This window comes from Rattus norvegicus, chromosome 10 (genome assembly GCF_036323735.1).
Source record: "Rattus norvegicus strain BN/NHsdMcwi chromosome 10, GRCr8, whole genome shotgun sequence".
Lineage (NCBI taxonomy): Eukaryota > Metazoa > Chordata > Mammalia > Rodentia > Muridae > Rattus > Rattus norvegicus.
The window spans coordinates 20,075,507-20,100,940 of record NC_086028.1 but is presented as its reverse complement, the minus strand read 5'-3'; the positions used below and the strand labels follow the sequence as shown (position 1 = coordinate 20,100,940).

At 48.0% G+C, this 25,434-nt stretch overlaps 1 protein-coding gene across 1 annotated transcript in view; it reads right to left on the bottom strand.

Annotated features, from left to right (window-relative positions):
* The window catches only part of Slit3 (slit guidance ligand 3), a 584,776-nt gene extending 559,764 nt beyond the window's left edge, over nt 1-25,012 (bottom strand). The window contains 1 exon segment of the mRNA NM_031321.1: nt 24,525-25,012. Coding sequence (NP_112611.1) covers nt 24,525-24,721 — 197 coding nt within the window. The 5' untranslated portion in view covers nt 24,722-25,012.
* Nucleotides 25,013-25,434: the final 422 nt, after the last annotated feature.

Here is a 25,434-nt window from a genome sequence, read left to right as displayed (position 1 = left end):
TAGAATCACAGGTGCACATAGAGACACTGCATAGAATCACAGCTGCACATAAGGACACTGCATAGAATCACAGGTGCACATAGAGACACTGCATAGAATCTCAGGTGCACATGAGCACACTGCATAGAATCACAGCTGCACATAAGGACACTGCATAGAATCACAGGTGCACATAGAGACACTGCATAGAATCTCAGGTGCACATGAGCACACTGCATAGAATCTCAGGTACACATAGGTACACTGCATAGAATTCCAGGTGCACATAGACACACAGTGCTCAAGGCACCCTGCACAGAGCTTTGTTCAATGAAGGAACAAATGAATGTATGAATGAGCTCTCCTCTTTAAATAATTACATTCTCTTAAGTCTGGTTCCTGCTCAGCTTCTCCTGACTCTGTTATTGATAGGATTTGAAACTTGCACCAGAAAAATCCACCTCCCCAAGTGAGACACAGGAGGAAATTAAATGGCAGGTATCGGGGTTCGAATTCAGGGGACCACGGGCACTGTTTATTTGCACCATTTCTATATCCAGGAGTCAGGAAAACCTGCTACTTAAGCGTCAGGAGAATTAAGAAGAGAAGACGCTAAACAGAGTTGTGGTTACAACACCAAAGCAGTAGGTTCAGTGGGCTTCTCTGCACCACAGCTGTGTGCCAGGTATGTGTCTATTTATCCCCCTGTGCCTCAGCCCGGATCCAATCCAAGCCCTGTGTGTGGTAAAATGGAACATTAAAAGCACTTAGCATGGTGCCTGGCGCAACATAAGCTCTCCATAAAAGTTATCTCTTACTGTTGCTATGAACTCCAATGTTGACGCACAGGCCCAAGCCCTCCTCTGGCTAATCCCTCGGCACCAGCCCTCTGGGAAGGAGGAAGAGCTCCAGGAGGAGGAGGAATTCATTGCTTATCCTTCCTGAGAGTCTTCTAGGCTGACTGGAGCGACTGAGAACACGACATCCAGCAGCACATTCACCGTCTGCATCTGCGATGAGTAGGCCTGTTTCTTCCTCATTTGGGCCACTAACCTCTCCAACTTTATTCTGGCCAGGGGATTGGGGGATAACCATGCCAGGACCATGGAGGTCTCCCGCCACATAGGACGCACTCCGAGCACCCAGAAAGAGTTTTATTGCACAATAATCCACACATGGCATGGGGGCTGAAGAGTTTCCAAAAAAGAAAGTACGCAAATGAACCAAAAAATTCAGTGAGAGGAACAAGGGGCTTCCCCACTAGAACCCCTGAGAAGAGGCCACAGGAGTGAGCTAGGAGGCCAGGGAGGAAAAGTATCCCAGGATGGCAGCACTGTAATTCTTATGTGCATGAAGTCAATAGCATTCAACTCGGCCTGAGAGGAAGTTCTGTATTGGGCTGTACATATTGGAATGGCTACAAATTATATATACCACTTTGGAGATGAGATACACAGGTTTAAACATGAGGGTCACTCCTGCTTCTTATGCACCTCGTACACACGAAGGATTCATGTTGTTTTATACAAGGTGCTAAATAATCTCACGTTGACTTGACGCAAGCGGAAGTCACCCGAGATGAGGGAACCTCGACTAAGAAAGTATCTCCATAAGGTCATAAGACTGGACTGTAGGCAATCCAGTAGGTTATTTTCTTAATTAGTGATTGACAGGGGAGGGTCCAACCCATGGTGGGTGGGGCCATTCCTGGGCTGATGGTCCTTGGTTCTATAAGACAACAGGCTGAGAAACTCGTGAAGAGCAGGCCAGTAAGCAGCACCCTTCCATGAGCTGCTGCCTCCAGGTTCCTGTCCCGACTTCCTTCAACGTGGCACAGTGATGTAGCCGTATAGGCCAATTAAACCGTTTCCTCCCCAAGTTGCTTTTGGTGGTGGTGTAAGCCCTGAGCGGGACATATGGTGTGGTCTACGCACCCGCGTTTTCACAACAACTCACCAAACCAGGACCGTTGTGCAATTTTTCCACTTGAGACATCACATCGGCTCTCAGAAAGTTTAAGACTCGGGGTCAGTGCGGGGTCTGGAATTTTGGACAATGGACGTTTCCTCAATTTGTATGACAACGGCCTCTCTGGTATGACTACATCTTGCCTTTCCTCGAAATAAAAATGCCAACCCCTCAGAGTTCAGCCTCACGAAGCATAGCATCCATTTATTTCTGCTTAGCAAACTATAACGTGTGTCAGCTTTCATGTTTTACCTGCAAACTGTGTAATACGCTTCAGAGATGGAATGTTTACAGGTTGAGAGCATGGATTCCTGAGCCAAGCTGCAGGCCGAGCCTGCCTCTGACCACTTAGCAATGTTAGCGCATTATGTAAATAATGGATCCTCCAAGAGCCTTTGTTTCTCTTCTACAAAACGAACTAATACTAGTACCAACCTTATGGGGTGGTCCCGGGATTAAGGAAACACAAACAAGGTTCTAGACTGCTGCCTAGCCCACGTACTGCTTAGCAGAAGCCTTTGTGTAGGCTTTGCTCCTTTGCTCTCTGGTAATCATAGTCTACCTCCATTGCACAATGAGAAGCCTGACAGAAACTGGTCAGGCATTACAGCAGGGAAGTCTCGAGAATTGAGACCTAGGTCCTCTGAGTCTGAAGTCCTATTGTTTTCTATCCTCTACCCAGCTTCTACCTCTTGCCCGCCCTCCTTCTGTGCCATCGTGTCCATTCACAGAAAGCAGAGGCTGGACCAGCTGGCCTTGAGGCTCATCCCAGCTCACCACTCGAGGTAATGCTTCACCAAAACAACTGCTCCAGAAGTAAGGGGAAGAGATGCTCTCAGTCCCTCAGAACACAGTCTCCTTAGTCATGTGGCCAGAAGAAATAGTCTGTATTTAGGGGCGCATTTTTTTACAGCTTCTATTTCTTTCCAGAGTCCTCAGTACATTTCCTAATTAATCACTCCCACTTAATTTCCTAAAGCAATCACATCCTCCCCACAGGCAAACAGCAGAAGCACGCTACACGCTACACACACACACACACACACACACACACACACACACACACACACACCAGCTGGCCCCTCGACTATGTAGGAGTGTGTGAGCAGCTCTTGGACGCAGCCCAAAAGTACCACAGACACAGAAAAACAGCCTGGGGAACCATAGTCAAAGGCTACTCTTCACAGCCTGGCCACATGTGGTTCCTGGTGAGCAAAAGAATTACTGGGAGTTGGTTCTCCAAGGAAACCAAGATGGAGAAACTGTGGCCAGGGCTCAGAATGTAGGGACGTACTCGCCCAGCATCCTCTCAGCGCTGCCAGACAGGGTTACTTGGGTGAGGCAGGGGGCTCTTTGCCTTACAATTGCTTTGCCCATTGATAACGTTCACTGTATGACTTTGGGCAAGAGCTTTGCTTTCATGGGCCCTGGTTTCCCCATCTTTAAAATGAGAGCAGTAACATAAACCATTCAGTGAGGATGTGAACAACCGTTAAAAGGAGCTAACCCATGAGACTAATGAACAAAGTTAGGTTTTAAAAAAAAAATTACCAGCAGGGTGTCAAATGGCAGTTGACACACTTACAATTGATGATCCCATAGGGAGTGGTGGGGACTGGGATTAAATGGACCTGTGTCTCATCTAAAAGCCAGTCAGTGGAGGCCGGGAACCAAACTGACTGCCTCTTGTCAGACTTGTCAAGTTTTTAAAAAGACACTAGAAATAGATTTATATATGTATTTGCCCAATCTGAAAATGCTGGCAAGAAATTAACATTAAAAAGTTCCGTGATGGGCTGGGGAAACGATTCGCTCAGTACAGTGCTTGCCACACAAGCATTAGGTGCTAAATTGATTCTCAGCCATGATACACACACACACACACACACACACACACACACACACACACACACACACACACACACACACACAGCTGGCCACAGAAGCATATACTTGCAATCCTGGGGCTGAGGAGGTAGGGACAGGATGACTTGGAGCTCACTAACCAGTCAACCTAACCCAATGAGTAAGTCCCAGGTCTCTTGCAAAATACCAAGGTGGACAGTCACTGAAGGATGACCCCTAAAGTTGACCTCCAGCCTCCACATGCATACACATATGGTACATGCATGCACACATGCACACATGACACATGCTATGGGAACCAAAGACATCATACCGAAGACCTAGACCTAGCCTACTAGCTACTGATCTGCAAACTCCGTCACTGTAATTAATTAGTGGAGACAACGAAATATATAAAACCCTCAGCCATGTGCAGAGCATGTAGTAAACGCTCAATAAATGGCGGGCAGAGTTATTATTACCATTAGCTGTGCAAGCACGGAACCCCCATCTGTGACAATGGACACGTGGATTCCCAACAGCTGTTTGGGTCATGGGCAGCTGTGAGAGCCTCTGGGGACACCACACATATTAACTACCGTGCACTCACAACGTCTGCTACTTTACTTGAGCAACCACACTTCATTACGAGGGAACTAGACTACTTTTTAACTAGAGGGGACTTTCTTTTACCTCAGGGGATACCTGACAATGTCTGGAAATGCTTTTTGGGTTTTTTTGGTTTTTTTTTTTTTCTTGTCACAAAGCAGGAGCTCTATAGGGACCTAATACATAGAGGTCCTGGATGTTGGTAAGTAATTTCTAATAAGCAGGGCAGCCCCATCGGATGATAACAACAAAACCAAACTCACAACGTGAAGAGGACCCAGATGGAGAAGCATTGGGTTAGGTGGGAGTTTTCCGTGCAACTTGTTGTTTACTCAAAGGATTCTATGGAGGCCTTAGACTGCACAGGCTTCGTAGACTACGAGGAAGCTGGCTGGTGGGCGAACAGCATCTGCAGTTCCCCCTGGTACCAGGCTCCAGGTTCTACTTTCACTCTCCCATCTCCTACCTCATCTTCTCATCACTGCCTTAACCACGGCCATATCAACGTGCTTCCTTAGGAACTCAGCTGAAGAGTTCCCAGATTGGAAAACGGGCTCTGGGGAAACCAAGGACTTGAGTGCTGAACTGCTTGAGGGAGCCAAGGTCACTCAGGCAAGTTGCAGGGCCAGAGTGAAACAGAATCCTCCAGAATCCTCCTCAGTCCTGATCCACGTCCCTCAGGAAGACATAATTCCATTTTGCTGTTGCCATGGTAATTATGAATCAATTTTGTCTATCCATTAAAGCAGTTACTCCATAGAATGTTCTCACAAAGCACTGTTGAACTCGCTCTAGTTTGCCTCCGAGGATGTGAAAGTAATCACATTTTTGTATGTTCTATGAGTTCTGGCTACATTCGAGGTTGCCCTTCACCCTGACGGGATAAATGAGGGAGGTTATACTGCAGATTGGCTGTCATGCATCACTATGACTACCTACCCCCCCCACAAACAAAGCATCGGTGCCAGAAGCAAAAGCAAGTTATTCGTGTTTACCTTCCTAAGGAAAGCAGGGTGACTTTTGTCAATCCGTCCCTTACACCAAGCACTTAACTTACCTATTTGTTCTTCCCTGTAATTTGAAGAATTTCTCTGTGTCGCTTTTCTCAGACACTGGCAGTGAGCTTTATAAAATCCCAACATCCCAAACGCACCCCAAAATCATTAAATCAGGATCCCAGGGGATAGAGTCCAGGCATTGAAAATTTTATATCTCCCCAGGTGATTTCAAAGTCCTGGCAAGTCTGAGACTCCGGCTTCAGGGCTCACTGCCTGTCATTTTACAAAGATGAGATGTCCACAGGAGACAATGAACTTGCCCAAGGGCACCCAGCTGGTGAACCACAAGCTTGCAGTTAGAATGGAGGTCCGCACACAGAGAATTATGCCCATCCCGCTCAGGAGTAAGTTAACTTACTTGGTTACGATTCTGTAAACCTGAGAGAGTGGGAATTCTCTTCAAAGCTTATCAGACTTGTAGACTCACCTGAAATCTTAAGGTCAGGTCTGGAGACTAGAAGGCAGGCACGTCATACCCTTATGCAAGGGCGCACACAAAATGGAGTACCAGTGCGTTCAGTCTTTCTGCCCCACTGGTTAGGATTCCAGTTCTAGGAAACAAGCCTTCAACCAACCCTGATGTGGGTCAAGAGCTAATTCCTAGATTAAAAGACAGGAAGGTACCTCCTCACAGAGCCATGATACCCAGGGGTTACATATCAGGTATTTGGCACATCAGATATTTGCATTAGGATTTGTAACAGTAGCAAAATTACAGCATGAAGTAGCAACACATAATTTTATGGGGGTGGAGGGCTGTGTCACCAGACCATGAGGAACTGTATTTAAAAGGCTGCTATGGAATTAGGAAGGTTGAGAACCACTGGTGTTAAGGATGATGCTTCAATTGCTACAGAGGAGGCTGCTACCAGGAAGGGTGAGTGGATGGAGCCTGGGTAGCCAAAACCCAGTCCACGTGGACCACACCAAGGAGGTGCGGTGATGTGCAAAAGCAGAAGACACAGGCATTAAAAAAAAATCAGCAAAATACAGATGACATACAAGCTAGTAGGAAGAGAAACCGTATTCCTGCAAGGTTGCCATGAATGGCCCCGAGACCATTTGAAAAATACTGTGTCAGTGCATTTTCTTTTCTAAAGAGGAGTTCATTTTCAAAACAATCAGATTACCCGGGCCAGAGGAAAACAAGGGTGGAGGCAAGAGGCAAGATCAGAGCTCTTGGGAGAGCTACGAGGAGAAACAGAGGCGTCCGTGAGCAATCTCTCCTAAGAGAAGTACAGTGGTCTGTGCCTTTAATCCCAATACCCCACTTCCACTGGGAGGAAAAGGCAGGTGGCTCTCTGTAACCTCAAGGTCAGCCCAGTCTTCTTCACAGAGTTCCAAGCTGGCCAGGAATATGTGGTAAGACTCTGTTTTCAAAATAAAATGAACACAGGTCCCAGGGGCTACCCGGAAAAGTTAAATCCGGCGTCTTAACTTGATGCTTTGCCAGGCAGATCAGTATGCTTTACACACACACACACACACACACACACACAGAGAGAGAGAGAGAGAGAGAGAGAGAGAGAGAGAGAGAGACAGACAGACAGACAGACAGACAGAGACAGAGAGAGACAGAGACAGACAGACAGACATCAGACACAAGGTTAGAGCCACCTTGTACTAACGTAGTCATGAGGCACAGAGATATTTGGGAAGGAGACATGGATCTCTGAGAAGAAGGTGGTGCAACTGGCAGGGACCAAGGGATCCAACAGAGGAAAGTGGCACCCGGAACCATTTAAATTCAGTCACAGAGGTGTTAAGATAGAGTACTGTCTTGGGATGCTTAACCAGGACCCTGTGCTCCTCTCTAAAGATGTTTTCAAACCTGTGAGGACATCATCCCAGATCCAGGTCTCCACAGTCCCAGGGACTTGACCAAGGAAACTACTGGGAGTTACCAACACTGGCTGTTCGTTCCATGCACTGTGCAGACAAATCAATACACGAACAAGTTGCCACCATTACTCAATTTGCAGGCGATGCATACATTAAGTCCTGAGTGTAGGTCACGGATGAGCTGGATTCTTAAGAGATCTACATGAGAGACGAGGACTTGGTGACTCTCAGAGAGGAAGCGGGTTTGTCTTCGGCCACACGGAAGTCCAGAGACTTGCCTCTACGTGTGTCTGAACTTGAACGACTATGCACAGGCCACAGTGCCAAAGACTCCTCAACCACAAGTTAGAGCATTGGCTATGCATGGCTATTTCACATTCACCGGCCCTAAGTCTTTGACAGGTACGACTGTATTCATTCATTATTTATTTGTTTTGATGAGAAAGACAGGTAACTTGCCGAAAGGCCCATTTTAAATTCAGATTGCTTTGCCTCTAAAGGCCAGGGTCTTTTCCATCATACTTGCTGCCTATGCAAGTTAATTCAACTTTTACAAACATGTACTGGTTTTGTCCCATTTTCACACACGTTCTACCGAGAAATGCATAGCTCCTGCCCTCAAGAAACATTCAATCTAGCTAAGAGATAGGATCCCTTGGAACAAGCAGTACCAGTAATGATTATTAATATATGGCCGGAGAGGTTCTTAAACATAGACGCTATAAAGAGATCTCTTCCTTGAAGCGAAGGCCTTGCCCTTGAGTCTAGACTACTTCCTGTGTCCGGAACAATAATCCCTGAACTCTAGGGGTGGTGAATGCCTGACTCTGGTGTGATGTGCTTACAGGTCCCAGTCAAGTGTCCAGCTACTGAGTTGCTGCATTTCCCTTGTCCGGATCCCCAAGCCACCAGGCAGGAAGTGAACCTGTTCTTAAGCCATCGTGTTGTGTGGGAGTTCAAGCCACTTTGATCATTAGCTGGAGTTGAGTCCAGCTTCCGTCATCCCGAAATGGGGACATGAGTTTTCAGTGGCTGGCCCCATTCTACTCTTCTTGCTCCTATAGAGATGAGGACACCGGGATTTCGGGGGAACTAAGCACCACTTTCTAAGCTTTCCTTGGCCTTTCCAGAGGCTCATGCTGGATGTGCAGACCACAGACCAGCCATCCCTACTGAGGCTCACAGAGCACTATAAAATGGTTATTATTCATGTACTCAGTTTCTTAAATGGCTGTTTAAGACCAGACCTGTTCTCTAAGCTGGACATGGGCCACCTCATTGGCCTTCTAACAGCACAGTGGAGCGAGCGGGTCACTGGTAAAGAGCATGCTCAAGGACGCTTAGCCAGTGAGAGCATTCGGATGAGGGTCACGCTAACTCCAGCATCAGCGCATGGAATTGCTATGTCACAAAGGAGGGAAAATGATCTCTGTGTATAAAAACCTACAAAACCCCTAGCCAATCAGTTTGAAGCAACATCAAGTGCTATTTTTGAAGCTAAACATCTTTTTTCTTTCTTAATTTCCGAAGGCTTACTGTGAAGCTGAGCTAATTATTTGAGCCTTAATCAAGGACCAGCCACTTCCCAAAGCAGCTGTCCTGGCCTCTCTCTTGCCTCTAGAAAGTCCCAAGAGTCCACTGGATATTGGCTCAGACCTAAATCCCAGCTCCCAGCCCTCAGAAGCAAGGATGCACAGGGCTGGAAGAATCTTTGGAGTTCATCCAGTCTTCCTCCCCGATCCCTTTTGAAGAAGAGGAAACTGAGGCCCAGAGAGGTGAAGTGACTCGTCCAGGGTCACACAGCGTGTCAGAGGCATGGCTAGGTCTCCAAATTCCCAGGCAAGCATTCTTTCTACACGGTTTCTGCCGTTGCTAAAGGTTGTGCAGATCTCTCTTTCCCCACCACACAATTCCACACAGCCGCATAGGGCAGGAGGAGCAATCAGCCCTGCTCGGCTTGTGAAAGGTTGTTTTGCAAAGCAACCTCCTGGTTCTTTAGCAACACACAAAGAAAACCATAGTGCGGTCTTCTTGGAAGATGTTTCTTGTTTTACAGACACAAAGAGGGCTTCCTGTCTACATATGACTCCAATCAGCGTTCAGTTCCAATTGGGGAAGAGCCCCGAAGAGGCTTAGATCTTTGTGGCATTCCTAGAATATACCAGCAGGGCACAGAGCAGAGAGAAGCTTGGTGAGGTTTTCAGAAAAGAATCAAACACATGCCTCAACCAAGCCAGAGCAGACTGGTTACCTTCTTGTGGTAGAAATAATGAGTTGAGCTTGCCTCACTGGGGGTCAAGAATTAGAAAGCACTTCCATGGAGCAACTCCCCTACCCATTTTGTATTCCTGTCTGGGCCTTATTCCTACTGTGCTTTCCCTTCACTCTTTCCTCATCTAAGGTCTTCCTCTTCTAGACCTTGAGCCAGCCAGGGCTTTGATGCTGACAGTCATATTGTACAGCGAGGCCATGTTTCCACGGGGGTTTTCCCTTTCATTCTGGACCAGTCCTTATTTTTTCTGAAATAGACTGGCTTCTTCTACTGTCTCCCTCAGCTTCCCAGACTGCACTAGGTCTTTTTGTGGGTTCTGAGTGATCTTGTCTAAAACCCAAACACTCATACAGAGACAGGGAAATGTCTTGGGTTGGCAGAATCCAGGACTAGCCCTGATATCCTTCTCTTACCTCTCTAAGACATGTATCCGTCAAGGTGGGTTGAGTTTGGTAGGGAGGCGGTAGACCAGATGTTCCTAAGATGCCCCAAAGCTTGAAAAATCTCCCCATAGGGAAAGGAATGGAGTAGGAGAGGAAGAAAGCCCAGTATTCCATTGGAAATTCAGAGCTTGTAAGCCAGTATAATATGGGAAAGAAAGCACCAACTTCAAGCAAAAGAAAATGGCGTGGACATGCTGCCCATAATTATTGCAAACCACTGGTCATCCAATCCGTATTTTAGAAAAACAATGCTATTTATTTGGTTATTGTGAGACAGGGTCTCACTGTGGGGTCTAGACTAGCGTGGATCTCAAGAACCCCCTGCCCCGGCCTCCTGAGTGCTGAGACAAGAGAGAGGCTTATGCATTCACACCCGGCCACACTCTTTCATCGTAAAAGAACTTGTAGGCACTCCAGAGAACCTCCCTCTGACGCAAGCCAGGTGCACAAGTAAAGACTCCAGAAAGATACTCTTGTGTCTACACACAGGTCTTCAGCTCTTGTCTTCCTCAGCCCTGGCTTGCCTACGGCCAATCTAGCTCTTAACCAACCCTAAGAACCCATGCCGGTCCAAAGCCCACTCTCTCAACTTTCCCTGGGAAAAGCGCCCATTGTTCAGGGAAACCTCATGGGAAAAAAATACTATCACCTCTGGGAAACTGTCCAGGGGTTAAGTTCCAGCAGGGGTGTGGGGGAGGGGTTGTATCTGCTCACGGCCTCAAATGGGAACTGTACTGTGTGTCAGTGTTTATGAAAATGCCTCTCAAATAAGGTCAGCGTTCTATGCAGTCAGTGCTAATAAAATGCAGAACCCGTGCTGTTCGCCAGCGAGCTGCAGAGACAGTCTTTAATACTTTATCAGGTAGGGTTGTCCTTAGATTAATATTTTTCCCATAACCCTTATAAAATGACACATGTACTATGTTTTTTTATAATGTGCTGTTTTCTTCATACATTTCATACACACTAACAGAGATGAGTGGGGTAATTCCTGAAGACTTAGTGAAATATCTTTCATTTCTCCGGCATCTCGCCCATCCCAGAAGTCCGTCCGCTCGACCTAACATGGAACCGTTGCCTTGGTTTAGACCCAGTTTCATATGATGCTGAAGTGTCCTGGGAGAATGGTCCAGTTACCTCACATGTTTTGGTAGCAACTGTATAAATGATCCCTCAAATGCTTTGCCCTCTACATACATCATAGAGTTCAATATGAAGTATCCCGCTAAAGGCTCAGGGGTCGTGGTCTTGGCTTCAGCTGGTGGTGCTATTCTGATAGGTTCTGGAAACTTTAGGAGGTGAGTTTCAGCTGGACAAAGTACTCACTAAGGTCCATTCCTCACAGGGCATTTTATCCCCGGTACCTTCCTCTCTCCCTGCTCACCATCAGATGAACAGACTCCTCCCTGATGCGCTCTTGCCACCATGCTGGTTTTCCTCAACACCGGCCCAGAAACAGCAGGATAAAGTGAAGCCTCTGAAACAGTGAACCACAGTCAGGTACCTGGTGACAAAGAACGAGCCCGTGTCCCATCCTATCATCCCGAACACTGCCACTTAGGTACCACCGATCCAGGCTCAAAGTTCTCCACACTCATTCAGGTGAGCTGCTGCAATGGGAGACTATGTGCATTCGTAAAAGCAAACAAAATGTAAAAAGTCTTTGGTGAAAGCGAAAAGGGATCTGAAGTTGAGCTGGAAGACACCGGTAACCCCAAGGTCAAGCTTTTAAGCTCTCTGAGTTTCCTATTGAGCGAAGACTCTAACGTGGACCCCATCACATTCCATAGGCAGCAATGGGTTGCACCCCCTTTGGGAGTGGGCGAAAGGCCCATTCACAGGGGTTGCACTGGAAAACACATTTACATTACAATTCATAGCCACAGAGAAACTACAGTTATGTAGCAACAGAAATAATTGTATGGCTGAGGGCTCACCACAACATGAGGAGCTGTATTAAAAAGGTGCTGCGGTTTTAGGAAGGTTGAGATACAGGATGCACTGGTTCAAAATAGATACCATGGAGGGTACCAAAATGCATAAGGTAACTTGGACCATTCTCCCAAAATAGATCTCATGTGGACGAATGAACAGACCCACATAGGACTGAATGGAAGAGACGTTTGCAGCAATGTGGACTCGTATAACCCAGTGTCGGCCCCACTAGGTAAGTGTCCTCCCTACCATTCCTCCGGCTGAGGTGATGGGGATTCAAGAAGTGTATCTGCAGGTAGGAACTGGAGCAATCGAAGATCCAATCTAGATCTTTCTGTTTCTTGGAGTTGCATCAACACTATATCCCCTGTCAGCTTCTCATTGGCATCACTTAGGAAAACCCCTTTATGTGGAATGGTTTCCACCCATATTGCAGAGTTGGACGGAAGAGAAGCAAAAAAAAAAAAAAAAAATCATGTGATATTACATAGTCCAGGCATTCTCCAAGATATTTCCAAGGACAGCTCTCCCCTGGAACCGTCATTGTCATGATTCTCAATGACAGATTATTCTGCTCCATTCTGTTTAGGGCGAAGGGGCCCCAGGAAAATACCCTAATAATTCATCATTTAGGATCTCTGCAGCACCCTGCACACGGTTGTGGGTATGATCAAGGCCTTCAGAGGCCATGAAGATGGAGTCTGAGGTTCTTTCCAGAAGAGAGCCTCCAGTTCATGACAAACCTTCAGTCTCCAGGGAAGGGATAACACACAAAGGCCTTCCTGAAACCTGACCTGAGGACCTGGATTGCCTACAGCAGCAGTCCCAAGCTGCCACACACAGGGAGCTATGCGGAGGGGCAGTCTAGGGCAGGAAGCCAAGCTGGAAAGGTTAAGGCGGGACCGGGACCAGGTCAGGCTTGTGGAATGAGATTCCATGGTGAAGTCCTAGGACAGCAGATCTGGCACCGAATCCATTCTCTATGTACCTGAGTGAGGGCACAAACTCATTCTGGAGGTCAGGGGAGCACGGGTGGGTTCATCTGGTAGCAGACAGGAGCTCATCGGCTGAAGAACTTTAATGGGAGACACAGTGGGTGGCTAAACGTGTGGGCAGACTTTTGGGAACCCTAAGACAGGCTGCTGCCAAAGTGCAGGATAAACCAAGAGTCAGCAACCCAGGCCGACGTGTCAGGTGAGCCAAGAGGAGCGTGAGCTCACATGAAGCAGGAATGAGGCTTAAACAAACCAAGTCGCTCTCTACTCCAGCCAGGACGGACCTCATGCACGTGATGTTCTGACTTGACCTGATGTCACCAGGCGCTGCCCCGGGAGCACAGCTAGAAGAAAGGAAGTTGCAGGCCAGCAGGGCCACACCAGTGAGTAAAGAAAAGGTCCCTGCTCCCCAACCTAAGAACCCAAGTTCAATACCCGGAATCCACACGGTGGAAGGAGAGAACCAACTCTCTAGGTTGTCTTCTGACACACACCCCAAATACATACATGTATGCATGCACACATACATACATACATACATACACACACAAATACATACATGTATACATGCATACATACATACACACAAATACATACATGTATACATGCATACCTACATATATACACACAAATACATACATGTATGCATGCATACATACATACACACACAAATACATACATGTATACATGCATACATACATACACACAAATACATACATGTATACATGCATACCTACATATATACACACAAATACATACATGTATGCATGCATACATACACACACAAATACATACATGTATACATGCATACATACATACACACAAATACATACATGTATACATGCATATATACATATATACACACAAATACATACATGTATGCATGCATACATACATACACACAAATACATACATGTATACATGCATGCATGCATGCATACATACATACACACACAAATACATAAATGCATTTAAAAAAAGAAAGTGGCACATGTAACTAGGGAGGAATATGAACTCTACTAAAATCCAAATAAGTAACAGAGCACAAAAATACTAGTCAACAAAGTTCCTCAGGCTCTTGGAATCTTATGCCCCACCTCCTCACGTGCATACATGAGTACATTCTCCATGGGTTTGTGGGCTAGAGGCTCCTTTCAGAGTACACCAATGCTGGGATAAGACAGGATAAGGCTTTAAGGTGGTGGACCACAGTACATGTCAGTTAGGTCCCATGGTCCTGTCCACGGATGAGATTAATGTAGATCTCATGGGACCTAGTTAGTTCCCATGAAAATGAAGCATTATAAAAAAGCCATCATGACCTCTCTGTGCTTGACCTCTCTGTGCTCTGGCTTCCTGCTTCATGTGATCACTCGCCCTTACACATGTCCCCAGTCATGAGGACACTCACCACGATGTGACTCTCAGCCTACTGGGCTCTCAGCACAGACAGAGATGTGCTGTTTTGGCTTTGAGCTTCCAAAGCTGTGAGCTCAATTCACGTCTTTTCTTTATACATCACCAGCCTCATGCGTGCGCTACAGCAATGGAAAAACGGAATCCAAACTCTTTTTTTTTTAACTTAGAAACTGTCTTCCTCACTCTTTGGGAATTTTATAGTTGTGTTGACAAATACTATATGGTTGCTCTTCCTGAGATCTGATTGATAGCTTCTGGGCTAAGATTCCCAACAGATTAAAAACTCCTGAGGAAGATCTTCGCTCACTCTCAGTGGGCTCATGCCCATCTAACTATGAACTTCAGCGACTCGGTACCACTCCCCATTCAACCCAAGGGAGTTAACTTCATCTTTATTTTTATCTTTTAGGCTGTGACTCAAATGTCGAATTCTTCTCCAAACTGGACACAATAGCTCTCTCCCCCCAGACATCCAGATCATGTCATGCACCAAAGTGTGACTCAAGTTTGATGCTGTTGCTGCCACCTCCCACCTCGTCCTCTTCATCTTCCTCTTCCTTCTCATCATCTTCCTCCTGGTCAATGTTTTCCAAATTGAGCGAAGAAATACAGAAAGCTTTCAGGATTTGGGAAGTAATGGCATGGCCGTTGGTTGCCCTGCAGGTCCGATCACACTGTCTCTCTTGCTCCTAACTGGGGATTTTACTCCCAAATATGGTTTCCTCCTCTGTGGAGTGGGGGCAGCCTTACTACATAGCAGGGATAATTGTTAGAACCGTAAGTTAGTTCATACAAGTAAAGTGTGAGGCCAGGGCCCAATGGGAGGAGCCCTTGTTCTCAGGAGAGCAGATGTTGTTACAGAGGAGTTACAGAGGTTGGAGAGCAGCCTAGAGGCCACAGTCCTCCTTGATCTCTCCTCCTTAATAATGATCCCAAGAAGGACACAGGTGAATGTGCCTCCATCAAAGGCTAGGGCAGGATGTAAAGTGAAAAAGACTGAAGCAACCTGAGCTTTGCTCTTAATAAAAGGTACTGATTTCTCAGGCCAAAATATTTAACAGGAGAGGTTAACATAGGAGCAAGCAAAACACACACACACACACACACACACACACACACACACACACACACACAGAAAGAGAGAGAGACAGACATAGACAGACACAGAGACAAACAGACAGACACAGACACACTCACACACACACAAACACACACATAGAGACAGACGCACACACAGATACAGACAGACATACACAGAAACATACAGAGACTGACAGACAGACACACAGAGACAGACAGACAAGCAGACATAGACACACACAGACAAACAGATAGAAACACACACAGAGACAGACAGACAGACACACGGAGACAGACAGAGACATACACAGAGACAGACAGACACACAAAGACAGACAGGCAGACACACACACACCTCTCACATCCCATACACTATGGAGGTTCTAGGATACCCGTTTAATAAGAAGATAGAGCTAAAATCATGGCAGAAGGCTCCTTGAGAAACCAGGAGCACTATGGCTCTTCTGTGAGGGCTCCTCCGTGAGTGCTCCCCTGTGAGTGCTCTCCTAAAAGGTGTATGTGCTAAGAAGCTGGTTCCCAACAGTGGCACTCACTGTACTGAGAGGCTCCAAACACTTCAATGGGTGGGGTCCAGCTGCAGGAAGTAGGTCACTGAGGCTGTCTATGCCTTGCTCTGGCTCCTTCCTCTACTGCCTCTCTTAAGTCTTCCTGTCCACCATGATGTGAGAGGCTGCGCTGTGACTTTCCCTCCATGATATACTGACCCGTCTGAAATCATGAGCCAAGTTAATCTTAAGTCCTAAAGATAATTTTCCTAAGTCCTCGATCACGGCACATTAACTAACTCAGGAAGTGACAGGAAATTCAGCAAACGTTATGAAACAATAGTTGGAAACTATTTTAGGGAACTGAAACCTCAACTTCGATGGGGGACTGGGTGCGTCTTTTGAGACAGGGTCTTGTGAAGCCCACGCTGGCTTTGAACTTGCATCTGAGGCTGGCTTCAGACTTCCAATTCTGGACTCCAAGAGCACCTATGTTTACATACACAGATAATAAATCTGTTAAAAAGACTTTCAAACAGCAGATAATGCTGCCACTAACTACACAGACAAGTAAGCTTCAGAGTTATAAAGAATGGGGGGGGGGAGTTAAACCAAGGGGTTGGTTTTTAAGAGTAACCGAAACAGAAAGTGTTCCTGAAGAACCTAATGAGATGAGATCATTTGCAAAACTTCAGTCAGGATACTGTGCAACCTTACACTTACACAAGCAGGACATGAAAATGCCTGCCTATGACCCGGTGCTCTGGAAGCTGAGGCAGGAGGATTTTGAGTTTGAGTCCACTTTGAGCTACATGGAGAAACCCCATCTCTTAAAAGCAAGGGCCATGGGTCAACTGCTCAAATCTGGATAGGTAATTAAAAAAAATCAGGCTGGGGAAATGTAGGGGGAGCAGCACACAAACCTGACCAAAATAAGCCACCCAGGGCCAAAAAATGCACCAAAGATCTAGAAAGATGTACATATGAGGATCTGAATTCAGATCTCTGGTGCACACATAAACATCCAATGTGTGCCCATGATCCCAGCTTGGGACAAAGGAGACAAGAGAAACCATGGAGCTTGCTGGCTGGCTAGTCTAGCTCATACGTGAGCTCCAGACTCAGTGAAAGACCCTGCACCATCAAAAGCAGAGTCTGGAGAAAACTGATATCAACCTCTGGCCTCCACATGCATACACACCCGTAGGTCCTCACCCCCACTTGTACCCAGACATGACATTCCACACATGCTCAGGCAAACACCAATGTATTGACAGGGCTGGGCATGTTGGCCCATCCATGGAATTCTGTAATTCTAACAACAGAGGCAGAAGGATCATGAGTTCAAGGGCAGCTGGACTGCATGGGATGTGGTCAACAAGCAAACAAAAATCAGTGCTAATGTGATAATAATTAGGGCGCTGAAAGTCTCCTTAATCTTAAAATCTGAAATCCAGACCACTTTAAAACTCAAAACTTTCTAAGCACAGACGTGATCCAATCTCATAAGGAAAAATTCCAACCACAGACTTTACTTTATGAGCAAACCTATCAGGTACAATTAGGATATAAGACAAATGTACTCGGTGGTTATATCTGGGTCCCATCTCTAAAATTATCTGTCTGTCTGTCTGTCTGTTGTCAATCCATCTATCTCCCTACCTTCCTATCAATCTATCTATTCATCCATCCATCAACCTTCCTATCTATCCATCTGTCATCTATGTATTATTCATCTATCTATCCACTTGTCTATCTATCTACCTATCTATCATCTTCCTCTCCCCCTCTTTCCTTTCTAGATATATTGCAAATATCTCAAAACCTGAAAATTTTCGAAAATGGGAACCACTTCTGATTCCCAAGCATTTTGAATGAGGGATACAAACTTACAGTCAAAGAAAACACCCCAGAGAGCCCGGGACCGGTGTGGGGCCTTTGCCAAAGCCGAAACACATACAAAAACCCTTGGTGTAATCACAAAGGATTATGGAAAGGAATAGACGCCCAGATAGACGGTGAGAAACACAGCAATTCATGGTACAAAAACATGTCATTCGGTCAAAGGATGACCCCCCCCCACTCTGTAACAACAGTCTGCGGGAGCTAAGCTCAACCCCATGTAAAGAAAAAGGTCTCTCCAGGCCTAGTTTAGGGAGACTGGAGTTCCTCATCATGAGATAACATGATTCAGGGAAATGGGTTGTTTTACCTGTGCTACATGGTAGGAACTTGGACAGGGGACCTCTTGCAACCCTGCCAATCATTACCTATGCAGGCTTCCAGTGAGCACATGCAAGAAGGAGGGTAGTCTGTAAGAATCACACACATGATAACCACAGGACATGTTAGGATGGGTGTGCCATCTTCCGGAAGTGTTTGTGAGTTTATCTAATACTCCCAGTGCCTAATAAAGAAAGGGACACTAAAGTGGAGCTTGGTGGTGCACGTGTTTAATCCCAGCACTAGGGAGGCAGTGGTGGGAGAATCTCTGTGACTTAGAGGCCAGTCTGGTCTACATAGGGAGTTCTAGGACAGCCAAGGCTACAGAGTGAGACCCTATCTCAAAAAGCAAACAAAACAAACATAGGCCGAAAGAAACCGAAACAAATCATTAAAAACTAATAATTCCATTTTCCAACCCAGAAAACTGGTGTCATCTAGCTTGTCACTGACAGAGCCAGGAGCTTTGCCTGGTTCAGAAGTTCACATCTTCACCCATAAGCCTCCCCACCTCCAATCTGCCCAGGGTTGACGATTTTCAATCACACCCCTAGGCCAATTCTTCCCTGGGGAACCAATATATCAAACATGGTAAATGCCAGTAAAACCATGAAGACCAAAGGATGGGGGAGGTGTAGCTGCCTGGCAGTCTGGCAGCCAGCCGCAGCAGTTACGAAAGCGGGTCCTGCTCTGCAGGACGCAGAGCTGAAGATGCCCACCATGAGCCTCTCCCTGAGCAAGGAATGAATGAGGGAGAGCCTTAGAAACTACCCCAGTGCTCCCACAGAGCAGCTCCACACCCATCCCTTCCAGAACCAGTGTGGTCTCTGTGAGGTCCCTCCCTACTTGGATTTTCTGTCCCCCCCCTCAGCATTTCTTAAAAAAATAAAATAAAAAAGGTTCAAACCATCTTCCACCGTGAGTGTGACATGCGCTAGGAAATACAGCTGTTTCAAGTAAACGCGGTACGGGAGGCAGACAGTGGGAATCAGAAAGAGGGGCCGTTTAGAGAAACGTGGAAGGACACTGACCCCGGAAAGTCGGGACCAAGAATTCCCCACAAAGCTCCAATCTACCCCTCCTCTAAATAAAGGAGTAAAATGCGTTCTTTATTTAGATAGCATGCAAAGGCAGTATGGCGATAAAAAGACAGAAGTCACTCCAACCATAATCCCTTCTGCGTGGAACAGAGGCCGACCTGGGCTCAGCTGCCAGGGCAGGATGGAGAGACAGACCCAAAGAGAAAGAGACCAAGCATGAATGTACTGGGCACAGCCCGCAGCCCATGTGCAGGCGGTGATGAGCCTCCCTCCACGGGGCTTTGTGTTGGAACAGAATTGAGAGTGAAGATCCTAAGCCATCCAGCTGGACAGAGACAGAAATGAGCGAATGGAAACACCACCACAGCATTACAAGTTTGTGGAGGGCTCCTATGTGCTGGGTACTGTTAAGCACTTCCTAGACAAGATCACTTTAATCCTTCCAAAAGGGAACAGAGTATTATCCCTACTTTACAGCTGGATACATCGCAGTTGGGTAAACAATCCCGGCCATGAAAATCAATGGATAATATGGCCGGCACCGTGTAGAGCACGCTACGTAGACTGCTTCGGGCTGCGTTCACAACAGCCCCCGTGTGACTCTTGTCCCTGTGTTACAGGTGTGGAGGTGAGGTCCACAAGGATTAAACACACTGCAGTCCAGAGAGGGACAGCATCAGCAGAGGTGCAGCAGCAAGCGCCCATGCCACAGAACAGGCCTCCAAACCCAAGCTTCTGGTCCAAAGCTGCTATAAGCCCACGCTCAAAATAGCATGGTGGGTTCTGATGGCTTCTTAAAGCTCATCCTCATCAGGCCCTTTATTTTCACTTTCCCCCATGTGCTAGGGGGTGGGATGGGGGGTGAATTCGGACAATAGAGCCACAGAGAAACAAAGTAACAATGCGAAGCTGGGGCGGAATAGAAAACACAGCGGACCAGCAGAAACAAAACTTAGTAATGACCTTACAAATACACATCAATTAATGCCAGAAGAGTGGCAATCAAAAACCACAGAGAGCTCAGGATGCCACTGATGAGTTCCTGATTAGAAAAGTCCTGTGGCAGAAGTAGTCAGGATCGCTGGCTCTTTCCATTGGCATGTGCACAGTAGGAGTGTTGCCATGTTGCTAAGCAACGCCTGGCAACAAGATTTCAGAGTGGATCACGCAGTAAGAGTCTAGGAGGAACTCTTACCAAGGTAGTAACTCTAGTTCATGAAATTCAAATTTTAGATAACAGTATCTCATGTAACAGGCTACTAGGAGATAGCCCTTAGCCACCCATCAAAATGCGAACCTGTAATAGCTCATCTTGCCCTGTGTCTTTGAGATTCATTAGCCTTTTGTTTAACGTATATTTGCCGAATACTTCACAAGTGCAGGGCACTGGCCTAGGCACAGAAGAAGGGTATCGTGACAGCTTATCACCTGTGGACTGCAGACCACATAAGGAAAAATCACAAAGCCCACACTACTACTTTTAAGGAAAAGAAGCCCAGAGGTACAGCAATCTGTTCAAAGTTGCACAATATGCTGGAGGACAGCATCCTCTTGGTTCAGCAGGTGACTCAGGAGAGCCCTGTGCTTCTCCGAAAGACCCCGTCACCACGGTTGGTCCAGAGAGGCCTCCATAACTTGCTAGATAGTCTCTGGTCCCCTGAGCTGGCCCCGAGGGCTGGGAGTACCAAAAACCCTAGGTTTGGCTGTTGAACATCTTGGAAAGTCTCCCACTTGACCTCTGGACCTCTGTGGTCAAGTGAGGGAAGGCCTATGACACGGTGTCGGTTTTTATTGGACCCAACCACCGGCAAAGCTTGCTGTCATCTGGAGTGATGGAGAAAATTAAGTTACCACATTCTCACGTTTCAGACTCTCGCCCGCTCTCCTTAGCAAACAGGAAATGTTTATTTAAATACAGCAGTTTCCAGCATGTTCTGGAACCAAGTGGAAAAAGCAACGATGTCCACTCTGGCCCCCAGAGGCCACCACCTAGCTGTGGGTGAGAGCTGGGCCTCTGACTGCCTCGGGGCAAAGCTGGGAGAAGGGGCCCCACATGAGGGTTCATTCTTATCCAAGCTGAGGCTGTGGTTGAAGAAGAATTACATCTGTGGGTTCTTTTTGTACTCAGAAGGGCAAACGCAACATCTGTTTACCCTGCACTCCCTGGTAAATGTTTTGTCTCAAGGACCTCCGTTCACTTCCTCTCCTCCCTGGGCCTCTGTCTTTGCTGCTCGGATAATAAATGACACCGAATTCTTCCCTCCGTTTATTTAGCTTACTTGTGGGTGTCACCTCCTCCTCTAGGAGGGGAAAAATTGTCAGTAGTTTATAAAAGACAGAGGCTTTCCTTCTTTGTGTGATGTGCTGACATTATGGGGAAGAACTTGGAACACGGACAATCCCCCAACTCTGATAAGTGACTTAATGACTAACAATTCAGACCCCACTGCTAGCCTGAAGCCAAGTCCAAATGGGAACTACACCCCTTCCACTCAGGCGGACCTTAATGTCATGTGACTAGGGGAAACACACACACACACACAAGTGTATACACACACACACACACACACACGCATGCACGCACGCATGCACACACACACACACTCCTTCACAGGAGTACTTTCTGGAAGACAGTAACAGATGGAGGATTGGGAAAAGCACCACTTCTTTGGTTTAAAACACAGTTTCACCAATTGGATCAGAAGCCAGACTGTTGGAAGGTCATGAGCTCCTAATGGCTCCGCTGATAAAAATCAGTGTCCCGTGACTAAAGGACCCCCAGAGAATTTAAAGGGTTCATCAAAAAAGGTTCCCGCTTCCGACCTTTGCCCACATCCTTTAGGCTGAAGTGCTGGTTTTCCTTTGTGTATGCAATGATTTTATGGACAAGGGACAGGAATGCTACAGAAGCTTCAAGCATTGTTTACTGAATGGAATGGAGGGGATGACAAATCTGAAATCCTTAACATGGTGTCAAAGAACAGTTCTCCAACTCGTCCCTGAGGGCCAGTGGTGAGCTGCCCTTAATCCTGAGGAGGCCCTGACCCTGCCTGTCCTTAAAAGGCTAGCTCCAGTCTCAGAGAGGAGTTAAGAGCTCTGCCTTGGCAACTCTGTCTTATCCATGCACTTAAGGCAGTGACCGATACCGCACCAGGTAAGCACAGACACACCAGAGCAGCACCCACTGTGCTGTAGCAAGAGGGACCCCTGGAAACACCTGGATTCAGGTCTTTATCCACTGTCCCCACCTGCAGAGCAAACTAAGTCCCCCAGGGTCTCGGGGGAAGTGGCTGATGGCACCCTGGCTACAGGTGTTGAAAACTTCTGACTAGTCAGAAGAGAGGGGCCTGCTGTCCTGATCTTCCCCAAGTGACACTGTGATTCTGACTACGGAAAATAATGACCCCCAAGGAAAAACCAGCTGGTGTTAAAGCAAAATGATTGATGGCGGTATATTCCAACAGCAGAGGCAACCAGGTCCTACCGAAGACCCAAGGCCAGCCAGGCCCTCTCATGACAGTCTGTTTATAGAAATCTCGGCCCAAAGTGACTCTGGTTCCAAGGAGCCTACATACTGTGGGGAGACCTGGGCTTAGAGGCCTGGCAGGCTTCAACCGCTTGGCTAACCAGCTACATGACTATGGATACAAGGACAGATGGAATGAGGCAGAGTAATGACTATTGGCTATGTAAGAAATAGGCCCGTGGGAGGTTCAGGAAAGGAGAAGGTATACGCAAAATGTCTCAGGGAGGCACCCACTAAACATTTAGCATCTCACTAACTCATCTGCTGCATTCATGTGAGAAGGAGGGGAACTTAGTTTATACACACCTAAAAATAACATTTAAACGAGATGTTCACAAATAGGATCTAATACAAAACCTGAATGAAGAGGTTGGACGCCTGGATTCCAGCCCTTTTCTTGTCACATATTTGCCCTGTTTTCTTGGGCAGGTCAGTTTGCATTTCTGATCCTAATTTCCTGGTGTTAATGAAGATTCAGGGCCAGCCCAACAGGATTTCTACAGTCTAAACGACAGAACAATCATTGCACTTTGAAAACAACAAACAAAAGAAAACACCCGGAATAAAGAAGGCATTTCTAGGAAGTCTCTGCTTAGACAGCCGAGAAGAGGAAGAGGGGGTGGGAGGGAGGCAGTGGGGTGATAACAGGGGTGGGCACCTAGGACAATTTGGTTCTTTCCTAATCTCACCTGACCTGAACTAGGCAGGACTGAAGAAGACCCGTGTGCTAACCCCTAACGGGCTGGACAGAGAGCATCTGGGCAGAGCAATGGCTGGAATTCTGACTAGGGCAAACCCTCACCCACTCTGAGGCTCCAGCTCCCTCCACCATGGCTCCACACTTCCTCACCCTGCCCCCAACTGTGGACTAAAAGGAGCCCACCCCACCCCCAGGCCAAACTTTGAATTTGATCGTGAGGATCAAAATGATAAATCTTTCCAAAACGCTGACATAAGAAAAGTAAATATTTGGTTGCACAATTGGGGTTAAAACGAGGGTCAATCCACCCCACTCTCCAAGAGCCTCTCCGCTAGCTGCCAACCCCAGGATCCGAGGCTGAGTGCGGTTTGTAAGATTATAGCGCTAGGTCTCATTTAAAGGGCTGTCAGCATTTCCATTCTCCGGCCCGTTTGGGGAGGCATTTATAACCCAGCCATAAAAAATTCACCCGGGCTGCAACTTGGCATCCCCAACTGCGCTCCAGGCAGGGAGGGTGTTGAAAGCACCCACTCAGAATTCGTCCGGTTCTTCAGAAGTTAAGACCTTCACGTACACACACAACTTTCCTTGCAAGGACAGCCACACAGCAGCTGGCCCATTCTGACCTCCAAGCGGGTTGCCGTTTTTTGGGGGTGGGGGCCGATACTGTCTCGAGGCTGCGATCGAGACTCCCCATCTCTGTCCAGCTTGCTCCCTCACCTCCCCCTTTACAAAAAGCAAGAAGTAATGGACCCCTCCCTACCCAATCCCAAACCTTGAGACTACCACGCTCCCTGACTCTCTGCTTGCCTTCTGTCAGCTTTCTTCTGCGGAGCTGTCAGAGGTTGAGCTCTTTCCCTGAGCCCTCAACCAGAGAGGCACTACCCGGTCCCATCGCGGGGGGAACTCGGACACTTCTCTCCACACCTGCCCAAAGCCATGCCACCCCCAACTTATTGAGGGTGTCTGTTAGCCGGGGAGGGAAGACAGAGGTCGTCCCTCATACACGGGAGAGCAAAGAAGGACCTGCGCCCTGTAGGAGCGGGGTGGGTGGCCTGAGCGGGCGGGCGGGGTGGGTACTCACAGGCGCTCAGCGTTGCGGGGGATGCCCCGGGGAACGGCGCGCAGGCCCAGCCCGTGGCAGTCCACGCTAGCGGCGGAGCAGGTACACTTGGTGGGGCAGGCAGCAGCGGGGGGTCCGCTCAGGATGCTCGCCAGCGCCAAGGCCAGTGCCAGGCGGGCGCGCACAGCGGCGCCGGCCCCGGTCCGCCCGGGGGCCATGGTGTACAGGCGCCAGCACCCAGAGGAGGCTGCTTGGCGCGGCGGGACACGAGGAGCCCGAGGAGGCGCGCGGGCGGCCTGGGGGGCGGGCGGCGGAGTTGGCGCGGAGGAGGGGCGGGCGCGGCGCTCAGGCGCACGGGGCGCGGGCGGAGCGGGGCGCGCCGGGCGGCGGCGGCAGCAGCTCCATCCGTGGGGCTGGCGCTGCCCCGCTGCGCATCACTCACGGTGCCCAGGTACGGAGCGCTCTCGGGTCCCTGTGGGTGGCCGGCAGAGGTGAGGATTCGGTCTGGGTCCTGGGCTGAGCGCCGAGGAGCACAGTGCCCTGGGAAGTCCGGCTCAGGGCTGGGCTGCGGAGCACGGAGGCGGCTGGGGCACGGAGTGGCCGGGAGAGCTAGCCGGCGCTCGCTCTCTCCATTCACTGAGCAGGGCAGACACCGGAGACGCGGGGCCCAGCCCCTCCCGCCCCCCTCCCAAAACACCAGCTCCGCCTCCCATTGGCTGCGCTGAGCGTCACGTCGACTAAGTTGGGAACTTTGCTGGAGCAACCAAGAGCCTGGAGGGAGGAGGCGGCAGGGGAGCTAGAGAGACCCAACTGGGAAGGAAAGGGACTTGACCAGCCGGGCCGCCAGGAAAGAAACATGGAAATCCATTTATTCTTGGGAACCAAGGATTGATAAACCTTGTGGCTTCATTGGTTTTTGTTTTTGTTTTTA